The sequence below is a fragment of the Netta rufina genome, assembly GCF_964035555.1.
Source record: "Netta rufina genome assembly, chromosome: 2".
Classification (NCBI taxonomy): Eukaryota; Metazoa; Chordata; class Aves; order Anseriformes; family Anatidae; genus Netta; species Netta rufina.
Window position 1 is genome coordinate 154,640,698 of NC_140124.1, and position 23,513 is coordinate 154,664,210.

Below are 23,513 nucleotides of genomic sequence, written 5' to 3' on the forward strand. Positions count from 1 at the left end.
CTCTTTAAAACAAACAATATGTTATTGAGATAATTTCTTTAAAAAGTAATACTTTGTAGGATGTTTTGTGAAACATCACCAGACAGAACTTCCAAACAAGCTGTTGTGGATTGCATCCTCATAAAACACATCAACATACTTTAAAATCTACCTTTCCTCTTGATGCTAACTACTTGCAAGGGACAATTTAACACCATCCTTCAGTTCTGACTTTTTGAGTTTTCTGTAAGCACAACATGCCTGCATGATGCAAGTAAACCAACAATTTATTCTGGGCCCACAACAAAATGTAGTATACTCCACCTATATGTAAATAACTAAGACTTTGGCTATCAACCACCACTTTCCTTAATTCTGATCCGGAAACAACATTTAACAGCAATATTGTTAGTTTTCCCTTCAATAACATGAAAATGAAATATATTGCACTGTGAAAAGGTGTATAAAATGAAAGGAATTGTTATCAGCTGTCTTGAAATTCCTATTTATTAGAAAGTAAGAAGCGAAGAATGAATGAAATGAGCAAATGAAATAAAAGAATGTATGAAAGCAAAAGGTATTTCTGGATTTTGCCTGGGGTGATGCTCAATCATCGCATGGTTCCTAGAATATTACTGCAAATACAGCCTTTATAGCTTATTTATAATCATTGGTTTTCAGTTATTCAGCCAGTTTCTACAGAGAAGGAAAAGCTAAATGTTTGCCCTATATATTATGACGTGCAGCACTTCAAGATTTGTCTACAATTCTAAATTCCTAAATCAAACTTCTTCAATGAATCTTCACTCTATCATGTATGAGGACCATCAGGAAAAACATCTTCACCCTGTGGTTGCAGCCAGCAACAGAAGTTCAGTTTCTTTTGCTTTACAAAGGAGGAGAATTGCAAAAAAACTTTCCGTTGTGAAATTTATGTACAGCATGCAAAAAGTTGGGAACCTCTCCCTTTAGATGTGGTTGTCAAATTTGAATGCAGGAATATCCTGGGTCCAACCTATTCCAGGTTCAATCAAAAGCCCATTTCAAATTCAGTCTATTTCAACTTCAGTAACAACATTTTGTGTATGGCATTCGTACCTATGATTATTTCCCTATAAAACGCAGAAGAGTACCATCAAACTGATAAGTGTTTGGTCTCCAAATTTTGCTTGCTTGCAAAACGTAGCAACATAAATCAAATACAGATCGAAAAAATATCTCACTGCAAGCAATTACAATTGCCTCCATCTGATCGTTTGCAAATCAAACCCCAGGACTTGCATGACATATGTACGCCTTGGAACAGTCTTGGTTCTTCTCATTAAACTTTGCAGGCTATGTTTCCTTGATTTGATCATATTAATATATGCACCTTAAAACCACATATATTCCTACACTTGGTTTGTTGCCCAGCAATAAAAAGAAAATATGTCATAAATTTTAGAGAACATTGAACTTGCTGGTGTTGAGCAAGATCATGTTTTTCAATTACGTGTGATTTACTAACCTTGCTAATAGACAACTTCATTTTACGGAGATGTCCTAAATCTTAAAATCAATTTTAACAACACATTAAGAACTCTCCCTCTCTAGCCTTTGACATATTTTCTTTTTTACGATTCCTTACGTTTTAAATACTGTTCCCTTCCCCGGTCATTTAATCATATGAAATCACAACCCACACTGTCCACTAAGAGCCATTTTTTTCCTCCATCTGACAACTCTCAGAGCTGACTTCTGACCCTTAGACCAAAACTTCACCGCCACTAACTTTTAATTCTATTCTTTGCCTTGCCTTTGGTGAAACAAAGACAGGACTGTCAAGTTTACATGAAAAATTATTTCAATATGCTTTTATAATTTTAGAAATGTAGTGTTAACTCTAATATAAATTACATCAAATTTAAAATAAATTTTGAAGTCCAGCTTTTATAATTTTGAACAAGAGCCAGCCATTTTTTAAAATCAAAACCGTGTTAAATATTCATTCGTGTTTCAGTGTGAGCCCTTATAATAAAGTAAACCCTTCAGTGTAACCATCAATATAGGAAAAGCTTTGAGTAATCATAGGATCAATTTCTTTATACAACACGAAGGCAACATTTCTTAGCCAATACATTCAAAGGTTGTATTACAATGATGGCTAATATAAAGACTGTTCATATTAAAACACAAGTTCATCTTTCTTACAGAAAAGCAAAGCTCAGAGCAAAGCAAGGCTCTGACTACAAACAGGATGATGATTAAGAGGAAAGAAATTCAAGTGGCCGACACTGCCATATTACATTATTCTTAAAAGTAACTTATCAATAACATCAAAAAAAAATCAGAGAGGCAGGATGATAAAAGAACATTTGTAAAATACTGCTGCTTTAATTATACGTATTAAGATGACAGGTCTTTAAGTAGCAGTGGTAACGGTCAAAGAACATTTAAGACAGCTTGCATAAGATTATCTCAATATTGGTATTCAGCACAGGCCACCACCACTAAAAAAAGCGGATTTGTACAAGATAGTTAAGGTCTATAATAAACCACACGAAAGCACAAACACTGTTTCTATCACTTCAAAGCAAAAGGAGAAAAAAAAAAAAAAAAAACAGGAAAACAAAATGTGCATTGCGTCTTTGATGACGATTTGAAACACTTTCCTATGCCTCTAACAGCTGAGTAGGAAACATAATCTGGCTAAAATTTAGAGTCTGAAGGACAATGTGTCACATTGCCTAAAGATGTGTACACATACACATTTTTGATTGTCCAGACATTCCAACAAATTCTTGCTATTCCACTTCCCAAACCAAAAGACAAACTTTTAATTCCTCCTCCATCCCATACACTAATAAAATCAAAATTACCCTGCCAATGCCATGGTCTTTCTGAAGGACCCCAGTAGCTTTCCTCAGGAGGACTACAGGTAGGTTTACCTGGCCACAAGGTGGTGAAACCAGGTAGCAAAGATTCAGCTACTGAATATGGGAAGTTAGAGTTGAAACTGAAATTTCTCCATTGCTTTTTATTTTCTTTTTTTTTTGTTTTGTTTTCAAGTAAAATCAGATTTTACAGGTATGAGACAGAGAACATCATGGAGTGTTGGTTGGTGTTCGTATGTTCTCACAACTACAGCAACTGCAACTCTAACCGAGTTAAGAAACCACATGAGAAATTACCAACTGCACAGGCAACTGGATTTTATTGTAAATCAGTGCTACATTCATGATTCCTGAATAATTCATCAAAATATCAATGAAAATCACCATTTAGGCAGGATTAGCAAACACAGCCCTATGCTTCTAAAAGTCTCTTTGACTTAGACGCTAGTAGACTTTGGCAGTTAACTGAAAACTAAAAGAAAACCAAGAAAAAAAAAATGAAGAAGAAGAATTCATCCTTAAGATAATCTCCTGTGCAAAAATGCCAAGGAAAGATTTCCAAGCCCAGAGCCCAGACTACAAACCTGTTGAAGGTCAACGGCACTCGGTAGAACTAAGATGACTCCCAAGTGACCTGAGATGACAACATCCAACACAAGCTGCCTGTTTTACTGATGAGGACCAAATCACCAAAGACAGACATTCAAGCAAGTGTTACCAAATCTTTGAATCCTCTGAAGAACAGCTGCCAGGTAAGCATGGTTTCAGAGACAGATGCTTAAAGTTCAACGTTTGCAACACACCAGATTCAAAACACTACCAGTTTTAGCCTTCTTATCGATACATCAGGTGCATACACATTTTGACATATGAGTTGACGATGGTCCGTATGTTTGAAAAAAAATTTTTTTGAAAGAATAAATGTATGCAAATAATAGCATTTGGGGTCCTTTAAGATTAAATAATGAGCTCAGACAATGCTGATGGACAATTGCTCCTTAAAAGTGGTCCCCTCTGAGTCATCAAATAATTAGAACAAGGAGCACAGAGTTAAATTTGCTTTTCAAACAAAGACTTTGAAAACAGTTTTCTTACAAACACGGCACTTCTTCTGTAACCGATCACTGTAACAGAAGAGTTGGGGATAAAACACCCCACGTCCCAAAATCTCTACACAAGCCTTGTTAAGAACCTCAGACACAAGCCAAATTATCACACCTCTTCAAAATTAAATCAATTAAATATTTAGCTGTTGGAACATCACTGTAAATACAAAGTTAAGATTTATTAAGATTACTAAAAAAGATACTAATGCAAACGTCTAGATTAGGGTGAGAAATATACCACAAATAATATTGCAATTCCATATGAAAACGTTTCAGAGAAATTACTTTAAAAACACACACTGTCAGGCAAAGAGAAAATTTAAGCAGCAGCCACCTCTCCTGCAAAACAACTCAGACCACAAATTACAGGAAAAAGTGCATGCTCAGGTTTCATATACACCATCACTGAACAGCAATACTTAAAATAAAATTGATATAAATTTTACGGTTATATTCAGCTAAGCAAAACATCTAAAGAGAAAAAAAATTCCTAGCAGATTCTTCTGTATCACAGAGTACCAGAAAATGAAAACATTACCATTCTCATGCAGCCAGAAATTACAAACCAGTACGTCCTCAGACGAGATCATCAGTAGATTTTGACATTACTCACCCCACTGGAGAGGAGCCAGCTGTAGATGCTCCAGGACCAGTTGATTGAGAACGCCTTCCACACTTGCTTCTCCTTCACGCTTCAAGGAAGGGTAAATTAGAATTAAGGAAAACTTTGATTCAGAGAGAAAAAGAGCATGTAGCACGCACAAATTTTATTACTGGAAATCAAAACTGCAACTTCAAGATTCATTAAAGGCTCAAGTTTTATATTTGGTCGTATTAGTCAGTAAATTGGCTAACAATAATAATTAGAGCAATTTGTATCTCCGGAATATAAAAATTTAATTCCACTGAGGAGCATTAAATATAAATATGCAAAGGTAAAAAGTGTCTGAACAATAGTACAGCACAAGGGGAAAAAAATCCGGAAAAAATGCAGAATCTGTAAGTATGTGGTGCAGGTTCATAATTCAAAATGACAAGAACAATTTGGAAACAAAAAGAGATAAAATACAAACCAGAACAAATGTGGGGTAGGTCAGTTTTGAATATTGGCTTGGTGCAAGTTCTGTGGCCATACGAGGAAGGGTAGAGAATTTAGTGACAATGTCATTATTTAATATTTAAGGTCTCTTCCAACCTGAGTCAGTCAATGATTCTACGAAGGGCAAACATCAAACCAGAATCACACGGGCATGTAACCTGCAAGCTTCCCTTCTACTCAGTCCTGTATGAACCCAGTGACAAGCTCAGACTGAAATGAGAAAATATATTCTTACTCTAAGGACAGCAGAGAACTGAAATCACCTGTTGGGAAAAAGAGAATCTCTGCATTTAAAGGCCTTCAAAACCAATGGAACACAAAGGTATCATTTTCCATTTAAACGAATTCATAATAATAATTATAAATAATATACTAAAATGATATCTATATAATGGGGTGCATCAGGAAACTTAAGTCAAAGAGCACTGGATTTTTTTTTTCCTAATTCTCTGATTTCAGAAGACCACTGAATTCAAAGGGCCTTGAAGGACATACAAACATTAGAACCACTTTGTATTTAGCCAGAGTTGCACTGACTGGCTTTGGCACAATTTTGTACCGCAAGAAGCTCCTGTCTCAGGTCAGCTGAGAGGCATCATCTTCTTTGTGCCCTCCCTTCAGGTATTTCACCTTCAGGAAGAAGTGGACGTGGAGCAAGCAGGGCTCAGCACATAAGCTTCTCAAAAATTCTCCTTATCCAAACATAATAACCAGATGTGAAGTGCTGTCCCAACATCCTTACAGGCTGAACTCCCAGGAAGATGCCTCGAGGCTTTATCCAACTACTCCAAAAAGAACTGGAGCCATTTTTCCCACAAATGGATAAAGAAAGATAGAAAAATCTATGAGTTTTTATAAACAACTCCTTAAAGCCATCAGTTCTTTTCCTGCAAAACTCTGAAAAGGGTGGCTCATCATCAGACTGATGAAGTCATTTAAAAGAAAATTAACAGGTACTGAAAACAACTAATTTCTAGCACAGGACATAAAATTATGTATTCTTCAGAAGGTTCAAAAAATAATAATCTTGAAACCTCAGACTAAAAAAAGAAATCACAAATCTTACCAGAAGAATTTGAAAAGCTATAAACAACATTGCAGAAACCCACCTATTTGGAAAGTTCAGGACAGCAGACTGCCACCTCAGAAAAACATCGCTGCTGAAAAATAAAAGCCAGGCCACCAGCACAACAGAATAATTGCCATAAACCAAACTGTGAGATAGAGAATACATATTTGGAGGGCTTTATAGACGCAGCAGATAAATAATTCTGTTATCACATCTTTAATCTAAGGAATACAAGCAAGGGAAAGCACTAATAAAAAGGCAGTATTTTAAAGAAGTTTTAAAACAGAGCGGTTGCCATTACCCGTAATGTTAAGCTAACTTAACTGTAATTTACTTACAACTGGCTCACAGTGGTGCCTGGAATATTACAAATTTTTACTGCTTAAAGCTCCATGGAAAGCTTAATGCCTCGGATACCATTATGAAATGACTATAAAAAAGGTGATTCTCCAAAGTTTATTGTTGGTAAATGCTATCAAAACAGATCCATGTATTCATAAGGAAAACACATTTTTGCAATTTCAAATTCAACACATCCACAGATTATTTCTACAGCCACCACAGATTATTTCTACAGCCAACGACCTGTTCAACTCGATGCAGAATATTTTGCAATGCACGTGATACTTCTGCAACAGACCAATAAAAATATGGGAAGTTCCTCCAGGTGAGTACAATATTCAGAAGAAAGTCTATGTTTAGATCATTGTTCCCACCCTCTGGCAAATATGTACAACGATTTAAATATATATACGCATATCAACTAATAAAAATTACCTTTACACACTTTTTAACCCCCATGTCCAGTTTTTGTTTCCTGGTAAAAGACACCAAAATACTGGATCAAGTTCCCTGGAGCAATGCCCAGATGATTATAGAGTGCTGGAGCACACAACATAAAAAGCTGAGAGAACAGGGTTTGTGTGGTCTCGAGAAGAGAAGAAAGCCTAAAAAGAAATTTTACTGCTCTCTGCCATAGTGGGAGAGTATAGAGAAGATGGAGCCAGACTCTTCTTGGAGGAACACAATAGTATGAAGAGGGGCAACAGACACACGTTGCAGGGCATGGTGTTCTACCAGACCTGGAGAAGTTCCTTCCAACCTCAATTATTCCCTAATCCATTTTGTCTTCAGGACAAAACAGACTCAAATACAATACTGATGTCCAAGTTGCACAAACTGATTCAGAAAATGTGCTTTCCCTTGGCAGCAAATCCCCAAAGTGCTTAGTTTTTAACAGGCACCTAAGATCTTGACCACAAAGTTCCCTAAATACCCAGACCAGGTAAAACTTTGCTGCCAGGCAGCCTCAAAGACAAAAATCACTGAAGAATCACAAAGAAACTCGGTGTGGTGGGATGGTCTGAGCATGCCTAGCGGGCACGTAGAGCACTGAATTTCAAGCCTTTGGTTGCCAATTAAAGCAAATCAGCTGGTTCCACTCTTTGCTCAAAGTGCAACCTGATGAATGACAAGGTCATGATCTAGAATGCAAAAGTCATTGAAAAAAAAATGCTCAGATAAACAGAAGTACAGGCTGTTGAAGTCTGACTTTGTAGATTAAATCTCCCTAAATAAGCCTCCACACATTTTCGTGACCTGCCACAGTGATCAGAAACCTGCTGTTCCATAGCAGTCCCATTTTGAAATGCCTCAATTCTAAGAGCAAATTCTTTGTTTTTAACAGCACACGCATCAGCCTGGAATGAAACAGATGACTCCCAGTTTCCGCTGCAACTACTCACGTTTGGCAATTCAAGACTTTGTCTGTTGGCCAAGAAAATGAGTTTCAATGCGGGCCTCGGATGCAATGAACACACAACAACCAGATACTATTGAGGAAAAAATAATAATAATAATTTTACAGAGTAGACACCTTCATTTCATGTTGTTTTTTTTAGCAACAACAGATTGTGTATGATGTAAACTGTTTCATACTAAAAACATGAATGACAACCAAATGAATTGGTTATTTCCCCTAGGAAAACGTTAGATTTTTATACCAACTTGGTTGCCTAATGTGTGGTTGGGTGCCTCCATTTATAACTCTGCATTGTTACCTAAAACCTGCAGCTTAAAAATACAAGAGAGTTTTAAAAAACATTTCTGTATTAAAATTACTGACTTTCTTTTCTCTCTGCTATGCAGCACTCCACACCTTGCATCCTTCTACAAAGATTTATTTTCACTAACATATTTCTGAGTTCTTTTGCAAATAAATACAGGTGGGAGCATGCTCACGATCATAAACAAATTAGCAAATGTTCATAAATAAGATTATACTAATGAAAAACAGATTTAAATGATTAATGAACACAGTTTACTTATAGCAGTAGCCTTAGTCATATTTTAAGCTTTCTGCTTTACTATTATTGTGGTATTTTATTACTAAGACTAATTACATGCAGTTATTAAGGTACCTAAATTTAAAAGTTACTATTGCAAACAATTGCTGATGCTAAGAAGCTGTATGGGAATGTAAAGCTCCATTCAAATAAAGTTTTTCTTAGGAAATCTATCTATAATGATTTAAAAATGCCACAACATGCAATATTCCCCTAACTGGCAATTCATAATTATGATCAAGATGAAGTCAGAACAAACAAATAGAAAAGTAAATTTCAGTAACAGTTACCAGGGGTTTGCTGTCAAACCCAGACAGCATATCAAATGAGATGACTCAAGTTTCTGTCCAATACATAATCATTTCAAAATTTTGATTGGCTATTTAGATGATGAAATACAAACACATTCATAAAATTGATGTATTTGAAAAAGATGTCAGTGTTCAGAAGCCTAATGAATGAGTGAGACTTTTAAAAATGTGGAAAACCTAATAGATGTGGAAACCTAATGAATGAGTGGGACTTTTAAAAGATGAAATTAAAGGAAGAAAAGTTCCAAGTATCAACTGGAAGGAGTCAACAAATTCATAAAGGCAAGTTGGGAATAATTATTCAGGTGGAACTATATGCTCAAAATCAATCAGATATAGGACACTTGGAAAAGAAAACATGTTTTTCTCAGAGCAAGCATTGCTTCTGAAACATGGAAGATGCAGCTTTTATTTCATGAGAAGCCTCACCTGAAGTATTGCTTCCAGCTTTGGATTCCACATATTGAGAAAAACATAGCAATGCGACGGAAAGAAAATGTGGTTTGAAGAAAAAGACAAAAAAAAAAAAAGCTGGCAATTAGGTTTAAATATAGAAAAGAAAAATCGGAGGAGACATAGGCTGCAATTTCAAAACCTGTAAGAAAACATTTAAAATAGGACAGGCTTCATATAAATCACAGAAATTAATGCTAAAAAAAAAAAAAAAAAAAAAAAAAAAAAGTCTAACTATTAGAAAAGTTAAAAATGGAGCTTGATATTTAAGGTAGCACTGGAAGTTTCATTTGTAAAGGCTGCTAGTGTGAGGTCCCAGATGTTTTTATCAATGTGAATCCAAAACTTTACCGTCTCATTTCACTGAAACAGCATTTTTTTCTTAGGAAGATCAGAAATTTTCTCAGTCTGAAAACAAACCTGGGAGAAGCAGGAGACAGGGGGAGGAAGAGGAATTTTCCACCGCGTGGCTGTGCAAATCACAAAATGGAAGCCAGATTTAGAGGTTACTGTCCGAGTCTATGCTCAAAGGGTGGAAAACATCAAAATTATATCAGGTTGTTCAAGGCCTTGTCCTGAATTTTTCAGTATCATCAAGAATAGCAATTCTACAGCACTTGTGGGCAACCTGTTGTACTGCTGGACTGCCATCACCATGACAAGGTTTCTTCCCGGTACCTAACTGGAATTTCTCTTGCTGCACCTTGCTATAGTCATCTCATCCTTGCACTGGGCATCCTGCAGGGTCTGCTTTGGTCTTCTCCACAGCCATCCCCTAGGAACCTGAAGGGAACAACCAGATCCCAACACAGTCTTAGCTTCTCTGGAAACCGGAGGCCCAAGAGGCCATTTTTCTCAGCTTCTTCTTGCACCTTGTGTGCTACAGCTCCCTCATCATGTTGTTGGCCTCCTACATCGTATTTTCAGTATCTCCATCACACTCAAACATCAAAACAGTACAAAGTATTCCAGGTGCAGACACAGAAGTTGATAACAGTCATTTATCTTGACTTGCTGGCTATACTCTCACCTGTGCAGGACAGAACAGAGTGAGCCTTCATCAATACACAAGTGCAACACTGACCCATACATGATGATGTCCAGCAGAACCCAACGTGCTTTTTTTCTAGCCATCTCGTTTCTAGCCTATATTGATGCACAAAATAGCTCCACTCCAGCTGCAAGAATTTCCTTCGTTGTTGTTGAAATCAGTAGGGTTGCTCCAATCAACTTGTCAAGACCAACTCCAACCCAACCTTGTCAAGAATGCTCTGAGTGACATCCTTGCCCTCCAAGGTATTTCCACATCTCGGCAATTCAGGCATCCGCATTCTCCCACACATGCTTGTCTCTTCTCTGTTGTTCTCCCACTATTTTAGAGGCTTTGGTGTCCATCTTGTGAAGTATCAAGCTTAAAGCCAAGCTCAGTAGACCAGACAGGCTGCTGGCAAAGGTGTTCTTACCTTACTTGATCAGGAGAGGGTTGAGAAGAGGCACCCAGCGCTACAGGATGGAGATACACCACTCAAAACACAGCAGCAAATTATGCCAAAAAACACTAGATATAAAACTAAAGCATAAATAACCTCTTGATGGTTAGCGAAGTTGCCCCTAGGCAAACCTTTCAGTGATCCCTACAAAAAATCCCTTCAGCCAGCTGAACATTGATAAATTCTCATGTGTTTTTCTGAAAACAAGGATCACTTGAAAATGACCAAATTCTCTGAAATGAGTCTGAACATATCCTAATTTCTTCAGTCAAAACATAGCTGGTAGAGATTAATCCAATATCCTGACGAGCAATAGTCAATGGTGGGTCTAACAAGGACTGTGGTAAAGAGCACAAAGAGAAATTTAACCTACCCTTCATCTTCCACATGGCAGAAGTGACATTTCTTAGCTCAGGGGTTTGAAGAAACCAGGTACAGAGTAGTGGTATGAACATAAAAAGACACAGCACTCAGCAACAGATACAGCACTCTAAAACCTTTAAAGAACTCTTAGTACAGATGCCTAGATCCTTAAGACAGAATGCATAGAAGTTCCTTGCAGAAAACATAAATTTTGTTTAAAAATATTTAGAAAACATGAAGAGAAGCATAAGTTGAAAATATTAGCCACCTTAATACTACATGTGCTCCATCTGTTCTAATCCTGTGTTAAAACAACAAACCTTGGTTGTTAAGCTGATACCAGATGCCATCTACCAGATGCTAAAAAACAAGACAGCGTGTTCTTAATTTAAATTATCTCAATACACCTATAATCTCAATGACACTCTAAATTAAATTACTTCAGAATTTTTCTTAATTGAAACGGCATGGCAGTAAGCTTTCACAGAAGAAGGTCTATTTTCTGACTAATTTTCATTCTATCAAAAATGTACAGAGGTTACACTGAATAATATACCGCCGCGTTGTCTTTACCTCCTGCCTTCAGCCCTCCAAAAGTATATAAAAATTGATCAAGCGTTACAATACTTTCACAAATGAAGCACTGAAAAAAAAAAAAAAATCTCTCGAAACCCTGAATATTTCAATGAATAAAATGTATTTTATATTTCAATGAATAAAATATTTCAATGAATATTTCAATGAATAAAATGTGCTTTTCATACTGGAAGATATTCCTGATGCTCCTCAAGACATTCAGACGCAACTTGAAGTCCTCATTATTTGGGAACTATTTTTGGCCCTACAGGGGTTCTGTATAATTTTTCGCTACATCCTGAACAAAAGGTCCTTGAAAGCAAGGAGAGGAGGGCAACAAAGTTGGATACATGAGAATGGCAGGAAGCTGCACCAGGGCAGCTGGACTTGATGATCTTTGTAGATCCCTTCCAACTGAGCTAATTCCACTCTATTCAAAGGCATCCACACATTTAAATCTGAAACCTTTGTTTGTGGGATGCTTTCATATAACTACAAAATACTGTAATAATTTAAGGAATTGTAAGCTTCTTACCAAGACGTTAGTTTCCTTAAAAAGTGTAAGAAATTGAGTTACTCTCCTTCTATATCATTTCTACCACATATCTAATTATATTTAAAATATAAAAATACTTGACACAGGAGACACTTACCAACTTTTCTGTGGTTACTTATGAACACTGAATCTCTCAAATTCTAACCATGGCAACTCATTTTTCCACTTCGCTGTATTCACAGAAGCACACATCAGTTTTTATTCGTTTCTAATAAATTAAATAATACACCCCTTCCCTCGTAAACAATACAAGACTGCTTGTAAAAAAAAAGTCTGAACTGTGTTCCCTAAAGCATACTTATATTCTCATGCATATGTTTAGCACAGAAAGATTAGCCGGAGAGTTCAACGTAGTTCAATAATGGCAGATACCAAAGAGATTGCTTTTTCTTACCTTTCTAAAGGCTTTTGCAAGAACTCCTTCTCTAGTAAGGAATAAAAACAACTATATCCCTTTGCATTTCTGCAAATACTTTTTATCTCTTCGCCGCAGGCCTCTGAAGGAAAACAAAGCTCACACAGTTAAGCTATCCGTCCATTTCTTAGCTTATCTTTCCACAAGTGTGTCTGAAATAAGATCTGCTGGCCAGCATCAACTTAGTCTGGTGGAAGGACAGCTGGCTCATAAATGTGAGAAATTAAGTTTCTCAAATTTAGCAGAAGTGTGAGGAGAATTGTTTGTTGGTTTATTTTTTACATTTTTTTCACCTGTTTACACCTAAATGTTTTGGGGCAATCCCAGACAGGAGTACAGGCTGGGAGAAGAACTCATTGAGAGCAGCCCTGCAGAGAAGGACTTGGGGGTTCTGGTGGACAAAAGGCTTGACACAAGCCAGCAGTGTGTGCTTGCAGCCCAGAAGGCCAACTGCGTCCTGGGCTTCATCACCAGAGGGGTGGGCAGCAGGGTAGGGAGGGGATTGTCCTCCTGTACTCTGCCCTTGTGAGGCCCCACTTGGAGTGCTGCGTCCAACCAGCCTGGCCCCCAGCACAAGAAGGACGTGGATGTGCTAAGAGAGGGTCCACAGGAGGGCCACAAGGTTGATCAGAAGGCTGGAGCACCTCTCCTGTAGAAAAAGGCTGAGAGAGATGAGGATGTTCAGCCTAAAGAAGGCTGAGAAGGCTCCGGGGTGATCTTACTGTAGCTTTTCAATACTTAAAGGAGGCTTATAATAGAAATGGAGAGCAACTTTTTGCTCAGAAAGATAATGACAGGACAAAGGGGAATGGTTTTAAACTATAAGAGAGGAGATTTACATTAGAGATTAGGAGGAAATCCTTCACTCAGAGGGTGGTGAGGCCCTGGCACAGGCTGCCCAGAGAAGCTGGGGATGCCCCATCCCTGGAGGTGCTCAAGGCCAGGCTGGATGGGGCTTTGGGCAACCTGGGCTGGTGGGAGGTGTCCCTGCCCATGGCAGGGGGTTGGGACTAGATGGGCTTTAAGGTCCCTTCCAACCTGAACCATTCTGTGATTCTATGAAAACAACACACACATTTCTTCAAGAATTTTTAAGCATACATGTGTGTAATTCAGTACCTTAGGTCAGAATAGCTTTGGTTCTAGGAACAAACTAAACATTCATAATAAAACTTAAGAGCACAGAAACTAAAGCTTGCACTGAATTTAACACAGAGAATTCACTTGTTATTCTCTTAGTTTTCTAAGGGCAGATTTACATGCCAGCCATGACAGTTTGGGTATCGAGAGCTGGGTTCAAATACAGAACACGGCATGGATGTAAACAGTGTTGCTCAGCAACAGAAATGAATGAGAATGTAGTTTTACACCCTGACAAAATTATTAAAACTATGCACTCAATTCCGACATAAGAATTCAACTATGCTATCGAAGGATATTTATATCTTTCCATAAAAGAGAAATTTTCTAAGTGAGTTCTGATTAAATATTGACATTTTTGCATAAATGGAATTCTTTCTGAGATGTTGCCTGGGGAGTCTGGATGGAACTAGGCACTAGGAATCTCATTTATATCTCAAGTTTTGCCTTTGACTAATCCTGTACGGCTTTGTGCCGCCTTAATAATGAGGAATAGAAAAAAATCATTTCAGATCACTAGATAAAAGTACAATTAAAAGCACAAAAAGACATCCCTAAAGATAAACCATGATTTGACTGCCACTCTTCTCTCATTTCCTGCCAGCCATTATCACACTAATGTGAGGATGATCTGAGTGAAAAACATAAATCTCCTGAAGGATGCCGAGTATCAACACATGGCTGGGGGGGCTGTTGGCTGCAGAGAATGTTTCCCTGATGACAATCATGAAAAAGCGTATTTCTGACAAGCAAAGCATTTAGAGTTAGGGAAGTAATGTAAGTTACAGAAACACCATTGGTTTGTTTTCACTCTAAACTGAACGTATATGAAAGCTTCTTAATGTAAATTCTTATTATTAATAATGAGGGAATATTCTACTGCATTTAGAACGATTAGGAGGATTTGATGTTTAAGATGACTAAGTCATCACTGAAGTCCTTTCTAAGCCTTAAAACAGCTACCCAAGATAAGATATACAACGGCATCTATTAAAGGACTTGGAAATAAATTATTCTAATGTGTTCTGATTTGCTCATATTTAATTAAATATATGAAACCTCATTAAACCAGCTTCACATCTCTCTTTATGATTCCCTTACATGGTGTGGGGAAGAGCATAGAAAAATTTGACCCTATGAAACTACTACTCATCAACCCTAACTATGCTTCCTCAGTTCCCTAAATGTTAGGAGAAACACACAGGGTTTGTGGCAGGCTCAATGATTCAGGCAAAGCCATTAGAGTAAGACCCAAACACCATCTAAATAATATACAGCACAATTAACCTTAAACAGTCTATAATTATTACAAGCTTCATCGTTCTAATTACTTTTCTTTTCAGTAACACTGCTATAAAGTAAGTTGAATTATAAAATAAGATGTCATAGGGCATCTATTTATGTATTTTTAAAGCAAGTATTTATGAAAGGATATAATTTTCCAGCAAATATCCAGCTTGCTGTTAATCTCCAGACCTTTTGCCTGTTGTCTTTCTTCTTCCAGCTGCTTTTCGTTTGCAAACTGTGTCCCATCAGCAGGAGATTCGGGGAAGCTCTCAAAATTGAACTTGTCAACTTGGATAGCCATACTGTAACAAAAGGAAAAGAAAGAGGGGAAAAAAGGAGTCTCACTATGACAATTTTACAAATATTACTTCTGCAGAAAAGGCAGAGCATTGTAAAACCAAGCACTACAATATTATACTGTATTTGTTTCGCGGGCATGTGGCCTATGGACTGATAACCCCCATGATTTATGCTAATGAAAACAGAAGTGTGTCCATTCAAGATCATAAGATTAAAAAAAAAAAAATCATCAATTAGCATCTTAATGCCTTTGTGAGTAGTGCAGAAGTTAGCTGTTTTGCTGTTGCAACTCACTGTGGCTGTGCAGGTGTCCATCTGCCTTTACTCTTGGCGTGTAAATGCTCTTGGTGTGCTTATCAGGTGCTAAAAAAGCAACAAAATTGGGCCAAATGCTGATGAATGTACTATTAGAAGTTATTTATTAATCTCAACCTATACACAAGTGAAGTACTGTGTTCAGTTTTGGGCCCCTCACTACAAGAAGGACATCGAGGCCCTGGAGCGTGTCCAGAGAAGGGCTACGAAGATGGTGAAGGGCCTGGAGCACAAGTCCTGTGAGGAGCAGCTGAGGGAACTGGGGGTGTTTGGTCTGGAGAAGAGGAGGCTCAGGGGAGACCTCATTGCTCTCTGCCTGAGAGGAAGGTGTGGGGAGCTGGGGGTTGGCCTCTTCTCACAGGTAACCACTGACAGGACCAGGAATGGCCTCAAGTTGTGCCAGGGGAGGTTCAGGTTGGAAATGAGGAGACATTTCTGCTCAGCAAGAGCAGTCAGGCACTGGGACAGGTTGCCCATGGTGGAGTCACCGTCCCTGGGGTGTTCAAGGAAAGGTTGGGCCTGGTGTTTAGGGACATAGTTTAGTGGGTTATATTGGTGGTAGGAGATGGTTGGACCAGATGATCTTGGAGGTCTTTTCCGACCTCACTGATTCTATGATTCTATATAGAAGTGTGCCCTGACACAAAAACTAACACACTTAGAAAGTCATGTGTACTTCACTGGTTTTACAAGCCCATTTCCTCCATTTTTCCTTGGAATTTTTCCTTACAAAAGTCAGGAAGGAATGACCAAACGATGTCAGCACTAGGGCTCAGATATGACCATTCCCTTTTCTTTTGAGAAGATACTTGAATCCTGCCTAATGTATGTTAATGAATTACAGGCGATATTGATTTCAGTATCATAGTCTAATTCATCAGTAGCAAATGGTTAAATAATTGCTTTATTAAATGTATGGTGAGGCATAAAAGCAAATTAAATTAAATATATTATGCTATAATGCATACTAAATACTTATATGTTAAACTAGAATCACTAATCTAATATAAAAGGGAATTTAGAGCAGCTCACATCACATGAAATGTGGTTATAGCGGATCTAATATAGTGTGCTGCCAAAACAGCTTTAATTTCCTGAATCGTCTGAAATAGAAAAATAATTAGGGAAGAATTAAAAGATATTGCTCTTGAGATGACTTTGCTCTTAAAGAAAACACAAGACCAAGCAACTATTTTTTTAAAACCATTCATGAGGAAATTCAACTACTATCAAAGGAGGGGTATGAGAAGGGCATTTCACAAAACACCCAGGGTTACTATTACTCCTTTTCTCTATTTCTGCAGATATCAAAGATGGAAACCAATTCCAAACGTCGCCAAAAGGAAAATACTAGTAACAGAAATCAACATGAAAGGACTTTGAAATCCCACCAGACCAGAAGAGATTTTCAATAATTAGCATTAATTTAACAGAATGCTGACCTTAAAAAAAAAAGTGAGAAAAGATACAGTAATTACAAAAAAACAAGGAATAATCTAAAGCTTATCAGGTTTACTGCGGAAAGATGAAACAAAATAGGCCCATCATGCTTCACCCTGAGCAAAAACTGACATCTCAGAAGAAGATATTAACGTTCCTCTACCTTCATCATGAAAAAGTACAAATACAGCACTGAGACGAAGGTGGCAAAATTACTTTCTATAAGCTACCTCCTCTGCAGACTGTGTCTTTGCTCATCTTTGCATTTAAAAATCAAAGTAGTAAGAGAAATTAATCTATTCCTCTCTAAGGGGTGTTTTTGTCTTGGCTATTTTTTCTCCAGCAAGAGATCATTGCGAATTCTTCATTTGCATGCAAAGATCATCAAGTGCTGGGCATATAAAAAAAAAAAAGCTAAAATGAGCTGCCAAAAGTATATCACAGAAACTGCAGGAATCAAGCCAGAAATAAAGAATGTAATGAAAAACACCTAGACACAATCTGTGCATTAAAAAAAAAAAAAAAATCAGACCTGAAAACAACAACAATTCTTATTGTTTTTAAGCATGATACGAATCTGTAAATGCAGGTGAAGTTTCCTCTGTTTTGCATGGGCAATGCATGCAGAAAACAGAGATGCAACAAGAACTTTGTTTCTGAGATTACTTCATCACTTGGTGGTAAATGACCAGATGCAAACCCGGCACTTAATTTCTATTACACATACAGCACTGCATAAATTCTTCCATAAATACTCATAGGTAGTTACCTATATTCACATTTCAACAACAAATTATCACAGTTTCTGAACAGTCAACCATATTTAGAATGCATCAGCCAATGGACCTGGCAAACAGCTCATTTATTTACCATGCCACACTTTTCCAAGTAAATACTACAGTAGAAAAACATTTCTGCCCAATAATATTTAATTGAAGGCACTGAGATTGCATTCCTCTGTTAATGAATCATTACTGGCACTATGGTATTTTTTGTGTGTGGAAATGAAATATGCATGTAAGCACTTTTCCCCCGATAGTCTACAACAAATTCACATCAGCTTCAGGAATACAGGCTAGATTTTTCTTAATAACACTTCATTGTACAGCTCTGAAATGACTTGTATTAGCTCAAAGGTATGGTAACTTAAGTAAATAGGGCCCCTAGTACTTAGAATTAATTTCTCAATGTTTTTGTTAAAAAAACATGTTTTTATTTATACTGTGCATAGTGTTTTAACACACCTCATGTCACTTAAAAAAACAGAACACCCCCAACATACCCACCTGCTGGAAAGTGAGAGGTCTGAGTAAAAGAGAGAGAACTACAGGCAGAAAATATCACACTAAACAATATTACAAATACAGCTGTAGGCAGGATATATGAAAACAAACATAATAACATTTTGCAAGAGTATGGTTACACTCAAGGTGCAGCATGACAAAATTATATCCTAAGTATTTCTTAAGCATATACACCTTTCACCATTGGTATTCTCCTCCTGCTTCCCTAAAAAATATTCATATGGAGCTTTGTCTCTGAATTTCGTGTCAAGTATTTATTCCTCAGCCTATGGAATGTGCAATAAATTGAAAGGCTTTACCTAAAAATCAAAATGAAAAATAAATACCTTAACCTAAATCAGTCACTCATCCCTAAAACTTTACCCCTACACAAAGCCAGCTTCTTCACTTTTATATGGTGATTCCTCCTACGAGGAGATGCAGGTGAGGTATGAACGAAGGGACGAACAATGCCTGAAGACAGCTGACTGAAGGAGAAAACAGATAAGCTGGCCATTGGGTTACAATCACCAAGTAAGAAAAGATTTGTTTCATTTTTAAGTGATCTGCAGAGATCACATGGGTTTTATCCCAAATGCAGCAGAAGGCAGTGAAAGGCAACGTCTTGAACATCACCCAACTTTGCCACTGTGCTATGTGCATCTAAATAATGAAACTAAAACATATTTTAGCTGTAAAGGTCTTTTCTCACTTCTATCTCCAGTTCTTTACAATCTATGTTTCTTGTCAAGAATTCTTTGCACCTCTTTTCTCCCCATTTTTGTCCTTGCTTGTTGCAATGTACCAGAACCTACAGATTCTATGGAGAAAAGTAAAAAAAAAAAAAGACAATTGAGATTGAAACAGGCATTCAATTTATTGTCAACAGCTATGACAACGATGGCTCACACTGTGCAAGGATAATTGCATACCCAGTACCTTGCCCTTCACAGTAATTAGGTGTGAGGGAAAACTTACAAGATCTTAAAACCCAAAAGCTTAAACATACACTTGCTTCGGGAAAAGGGACTGGAGTTTCATTTTAACCTGCTCTGCCTCATGGGTAGCTATCCCCATTTTCTACAAGGAGAGTTTTAAATAAATCATGAGCTATTTGTATAAAAACACTGCATTATATCAAAATATTTAATAGGCAATCCTGCAATGCAAATCAGGTTCTGTTTCTCTCCGGCTAACCTTGCTGGTGCAGGAGGAGGGATAAAATAACCCAAGTTTTCATGAATAATGAAACAATCGTGGTTTGAAACTACTGGGTTTTGTCATGAAACGAGCCCAAGCCGCTGTGACAGCTACTCAGACAAGGAAGCATCCTTACAGGGATGCAAATTATTCAAATACAAATTAAGTATACGAAGAGGAAAAGGTCAGCTCATTGGCAATGCTGATGATACGGCTGCTCCGTATCATCTCACGTCACCTGTCAGGATGACTTACAGGGGAAAGATGACAAACCTTCCACACACAGCAGCCATTTCAATGACAGTTATCCCAAGTCTTGGTAAAGCACCAGCACAGAGCTGCAAAAGGCACTGGATGGTGCATTTCACCGCTTCTCATAACGTGAGTTACAACTTTACTGGAAGTACTACCCCATCCTGGTGACAAAATGCACACCAAAAAGGACTTTATTTACAGAAGAAAACTTCCTGCAAATGCTACCGTGCCTAATCCTGAGGCAGTGCTGTACACATCCATTCCCACAAGTTTCAGAGAAGCAGCAGATAAAATGGTGGAGAAGCCATCAAGGGAGCATTGCCCACGCTGCTGGAGACCCCTGTAGGTCCACGCAGGTCCCAGCCATCCTCTACCATAGTGATGCTGCCTGGCACTGCTGATGTCCTCATCTCTTCTAAGAGGATGAGCATCTGAAGTGAAATGACATCTGTCATGCTCACCAAATAAAATGGGGGCAAAAGCAGATAGGGAATTAAAAGAAACGCAGCAATCTGGTAACATAACTAGATTTCAGCTTTCTTTAAATAAATAAAATAAGGCTGCTGAGGTTGGAAGAATCAAAATCTAGAGATAGCCCTTATTCAATTATCTTTAGGAAGAAAGGATGTAACAGGAACTCAAAAACTCTTCCTCGTGGCTAACTACTATTTAAACAGTAGCACCCACAGATGAGTTTGCAAGCTGCTTCAGTAATAAAGCTGAAAGGAGGAAGTCAGAGATGTTATTCAGTATTATGCTTCCTGCTCATTCTCCTTACTTACAGAGGAGACAGCAGGGACAAAGAGCCAGGCCAGATTACTATTACGTACTCAAAATGCTTATATACATACAGAATCATACAGAATCACAGAATTATATATATATATTTCTTTATTTATATATATAGTATGTGAATATATATGTATGCGAATAGTCCCTCTATTGTCAGTAACCTCAAATTTCAGGAGAAGCTGCAAGTGAGGATGATACCACTGCTTCTCACTTTCAAGAGGAAATTATATATATATATATATATATATATAAACAAAAACAAACAACCAAAAAGGATTCTTCCATTGTACAGTCTCACTAAAACAGTTTTTATAACATCATGTTTCAGGCGTACCTAATTCTACCCTAAATAAAAGTACTGCAACAGATACTGGGAATTTATTATTATTATTTATTATTAGCTGATATTAGTTCATTATTTTTTTCACTTTTACCCTATATACAATGTAGAAAAATCCCTGGTTTTAGCTAGGCAGTCAAATGTAGTCAAATGTAGTGTAATGTACCTATCAAAGGTACAGCTAAATGCTTGACAGTTTTTGACTGGACCAGGTATACAGGTAATGGCACCCTAGAAATTAATGTGTCAGAGGGACACTCAGTTATTCTCCTTAACTTTATGTTTGCCAGTAACCTCTTTTAATAAAAAAACATCACTTTTTTATAGTAAAGAGGGAATATTCATTCTCTGCTCAGGACATCACATGCTGATGGTACCGTTATGTTCTCAAGGAGGTTAAAGCATGTTAGGGTTCTTGTGTTAGTCTGGAAGTGACCAAGGCCAGGCTGGATGTGGTTTTGGGCAACCTGGGCTGGTGGGAGGTGTCCCTGCCCATGGCAGGGGGTTGGACCTGGATGATCCTTAAGGATCCCTTCCAACCCAACCCATTCCATGTTCTGTTCTATATAAAGTAAGGCAGAGTAGTGACACCCCAGTATATAATAAGTTATGGGCTAAGAGGGACCTCAAGCATCAAATCTCCTGTGAAATTAATACATATGTATCACCAGATGAACATGAGAAAGTAACCCAAATTAACATGTATCTTGTATTTACTTCTGAATATCTCAATGCTTTACAAGTGCCATCTATATTTCATACGTTACGATAAAATACAACTGTAAAACTAAGTAGCTCAAGCGACCCATAAGTAATGATCTCTCCTCTTGGCCTAAAACTGACTTCATAAAGAAAAAGGATTGCTTTAATATCTGAACTATGCAGAGCAAAAGATAAATTTTTCCATTAATCTTTGAAAGGTCAATTAAATTAAAAATTTTGCATTTAGAACTTAAATATTTATTTAAAATAATTGAAGAGGAGATGAAAGTCAAACTGTAGTGCTGAAGTCTGTAAAATTCAACAGCTTATACTTATCTGATCCACAACATTTCAGATGATAAAAAGTTAAACTGGCAAAGAATAGTTCCTCTGTATATAATTTAATATTTGAAAATAGAACAGTGTTAAGAGAGAGTTAGCTACATAAATCTTCTGTTTTAATGAGATTATTCTGTGCATGCTGCAAATCTCACTTTTCAATTCCTAGCTCTGAATTTGAAAACCATAACCTGGAAATGAAGAGGCATAACAATTAACTTCAACTTGAATCTTTTTTTTTTCTTTTTTTTTTTCCCACTTCCTCATTTAAATGATTTGGACTTCTATGGCAATCGCCACGCAGCAAAACTGTTAGGTACGTAATGAAATAAGAAATGTAGAATAATTATAATGGTAATAGCATGCTCTATAAATACACCGACTTCCATAGGGGGCATTAGAGACTGATAATCGATAGCCATTTACTCAGTTAAGAAATCTAGAAAACTGTAGCCATGATAATGCTTAAAGACTGGGTTGAATATTCTCTTTTTTTTTTTTTTTTTTTTTTTAATCAAATCTGAACTAAGCATGGATTGTCACCCTATCATTACCCAAAACAATGTCATACTGTACCTCCCACATCTCTCACAGTGCAATATTAATAATCAGAGAAATACATTTCAAAAGGTATATTTTCATATTCAGTTACTCATTTGTATAATTCAGTACTGCTGTTTTGGGGCAGAAGGCTCACAAGAGAACGTGTAAATTTAAAAACGTGTCATTTTGTGCCAGATGGAATGCATGAGACCAAAAAATTCTACAGTTGTGCCCACTTCTCATTCCTGGGAGCACAGCAGGAGCTGGAGATCGGGAAGATTGGCCACCCCAAAAAGTAAAGTGAAAGATATTCTGGAATAAGGCATGTATCTGTAATGTTTAGAGCAGCTTTTCCCTGTAGGTTGAAGCAGAGGAGAGATGTGCAGAAGTGCTGCAGAGAGAGGACAGGCACTCACCTGCTCCGAGCTTTGTCTTCCTACCAACACTGCACACTCCTAGCAATAAGGAACATGGGACACACCTGAAAGGTCATTTTCAAAGAAGATACTGAGATGCCAGTCGAAACCAAACTCCAAGAGAAACCGAGTGCTCAGAACAGCAGAAAACTGATAGAGAAATCACTCACACATGAAGCAGTCCGTCTCAGTGACACTCAAGAGGAAATGAAATGATGCATGGCTTTACATACCAGATTTTCATAAAGGAACTGATTCAAACATTCGTGGGGTAAAGTGATAGCATGCATGAATGCTCAGTGTGCAAGTGTACATGTTTTGAAGTGGATTATCACTTCAAGATACAACTAGACTCCACATTTGTAGTAAATTATTCATTTATATTCTACTATTTATTTTTTTTTTTTTTTTAATATACAAAGATAACGTTTGCCCTTTTCCCTGGATCATTGCAGTAGAAGTTCACCTTGAGATGATTTGCTCTGATACCCAAATTCTTTTCCAAGTCTGTTTTTCCCAAACAATT

General features: G+C 37.4%; 1 protein-coding gene across 3 annotated transcripts in view; it reads right to left on the bottom strand.

Moving 5' to 3' along the window:
* TRAPPC9 (trafficking protein particle complex subunit 9) overlaps nucleotides 1-23,513 on the bottom strand; it is a 451,894-nt gene that overhangs the window by 239,153 nt on the left and 189,228 nt on the right. For all 3 annotated transcript variants that reach the window (XM_084281391.1, XM_084281390.1, XM_084281392.1), the window contains 2 exons: nucleotides 15,211-15,364; nucleotides 4,572-4,662 (listed from right to left, as the gene is read on the bottom strand). In XM_084281391.1, coding sequence (XP_084137517.1) covers nucleotides 4,572-4,662; nucleotides 15,211-15,364 — 245 coding nt within the window. The remainder of the gene's footprint in view (nucleotides 1-4,571; nucleotides 4,663-15,210; nucleotides 15,365-23,513) is intronic.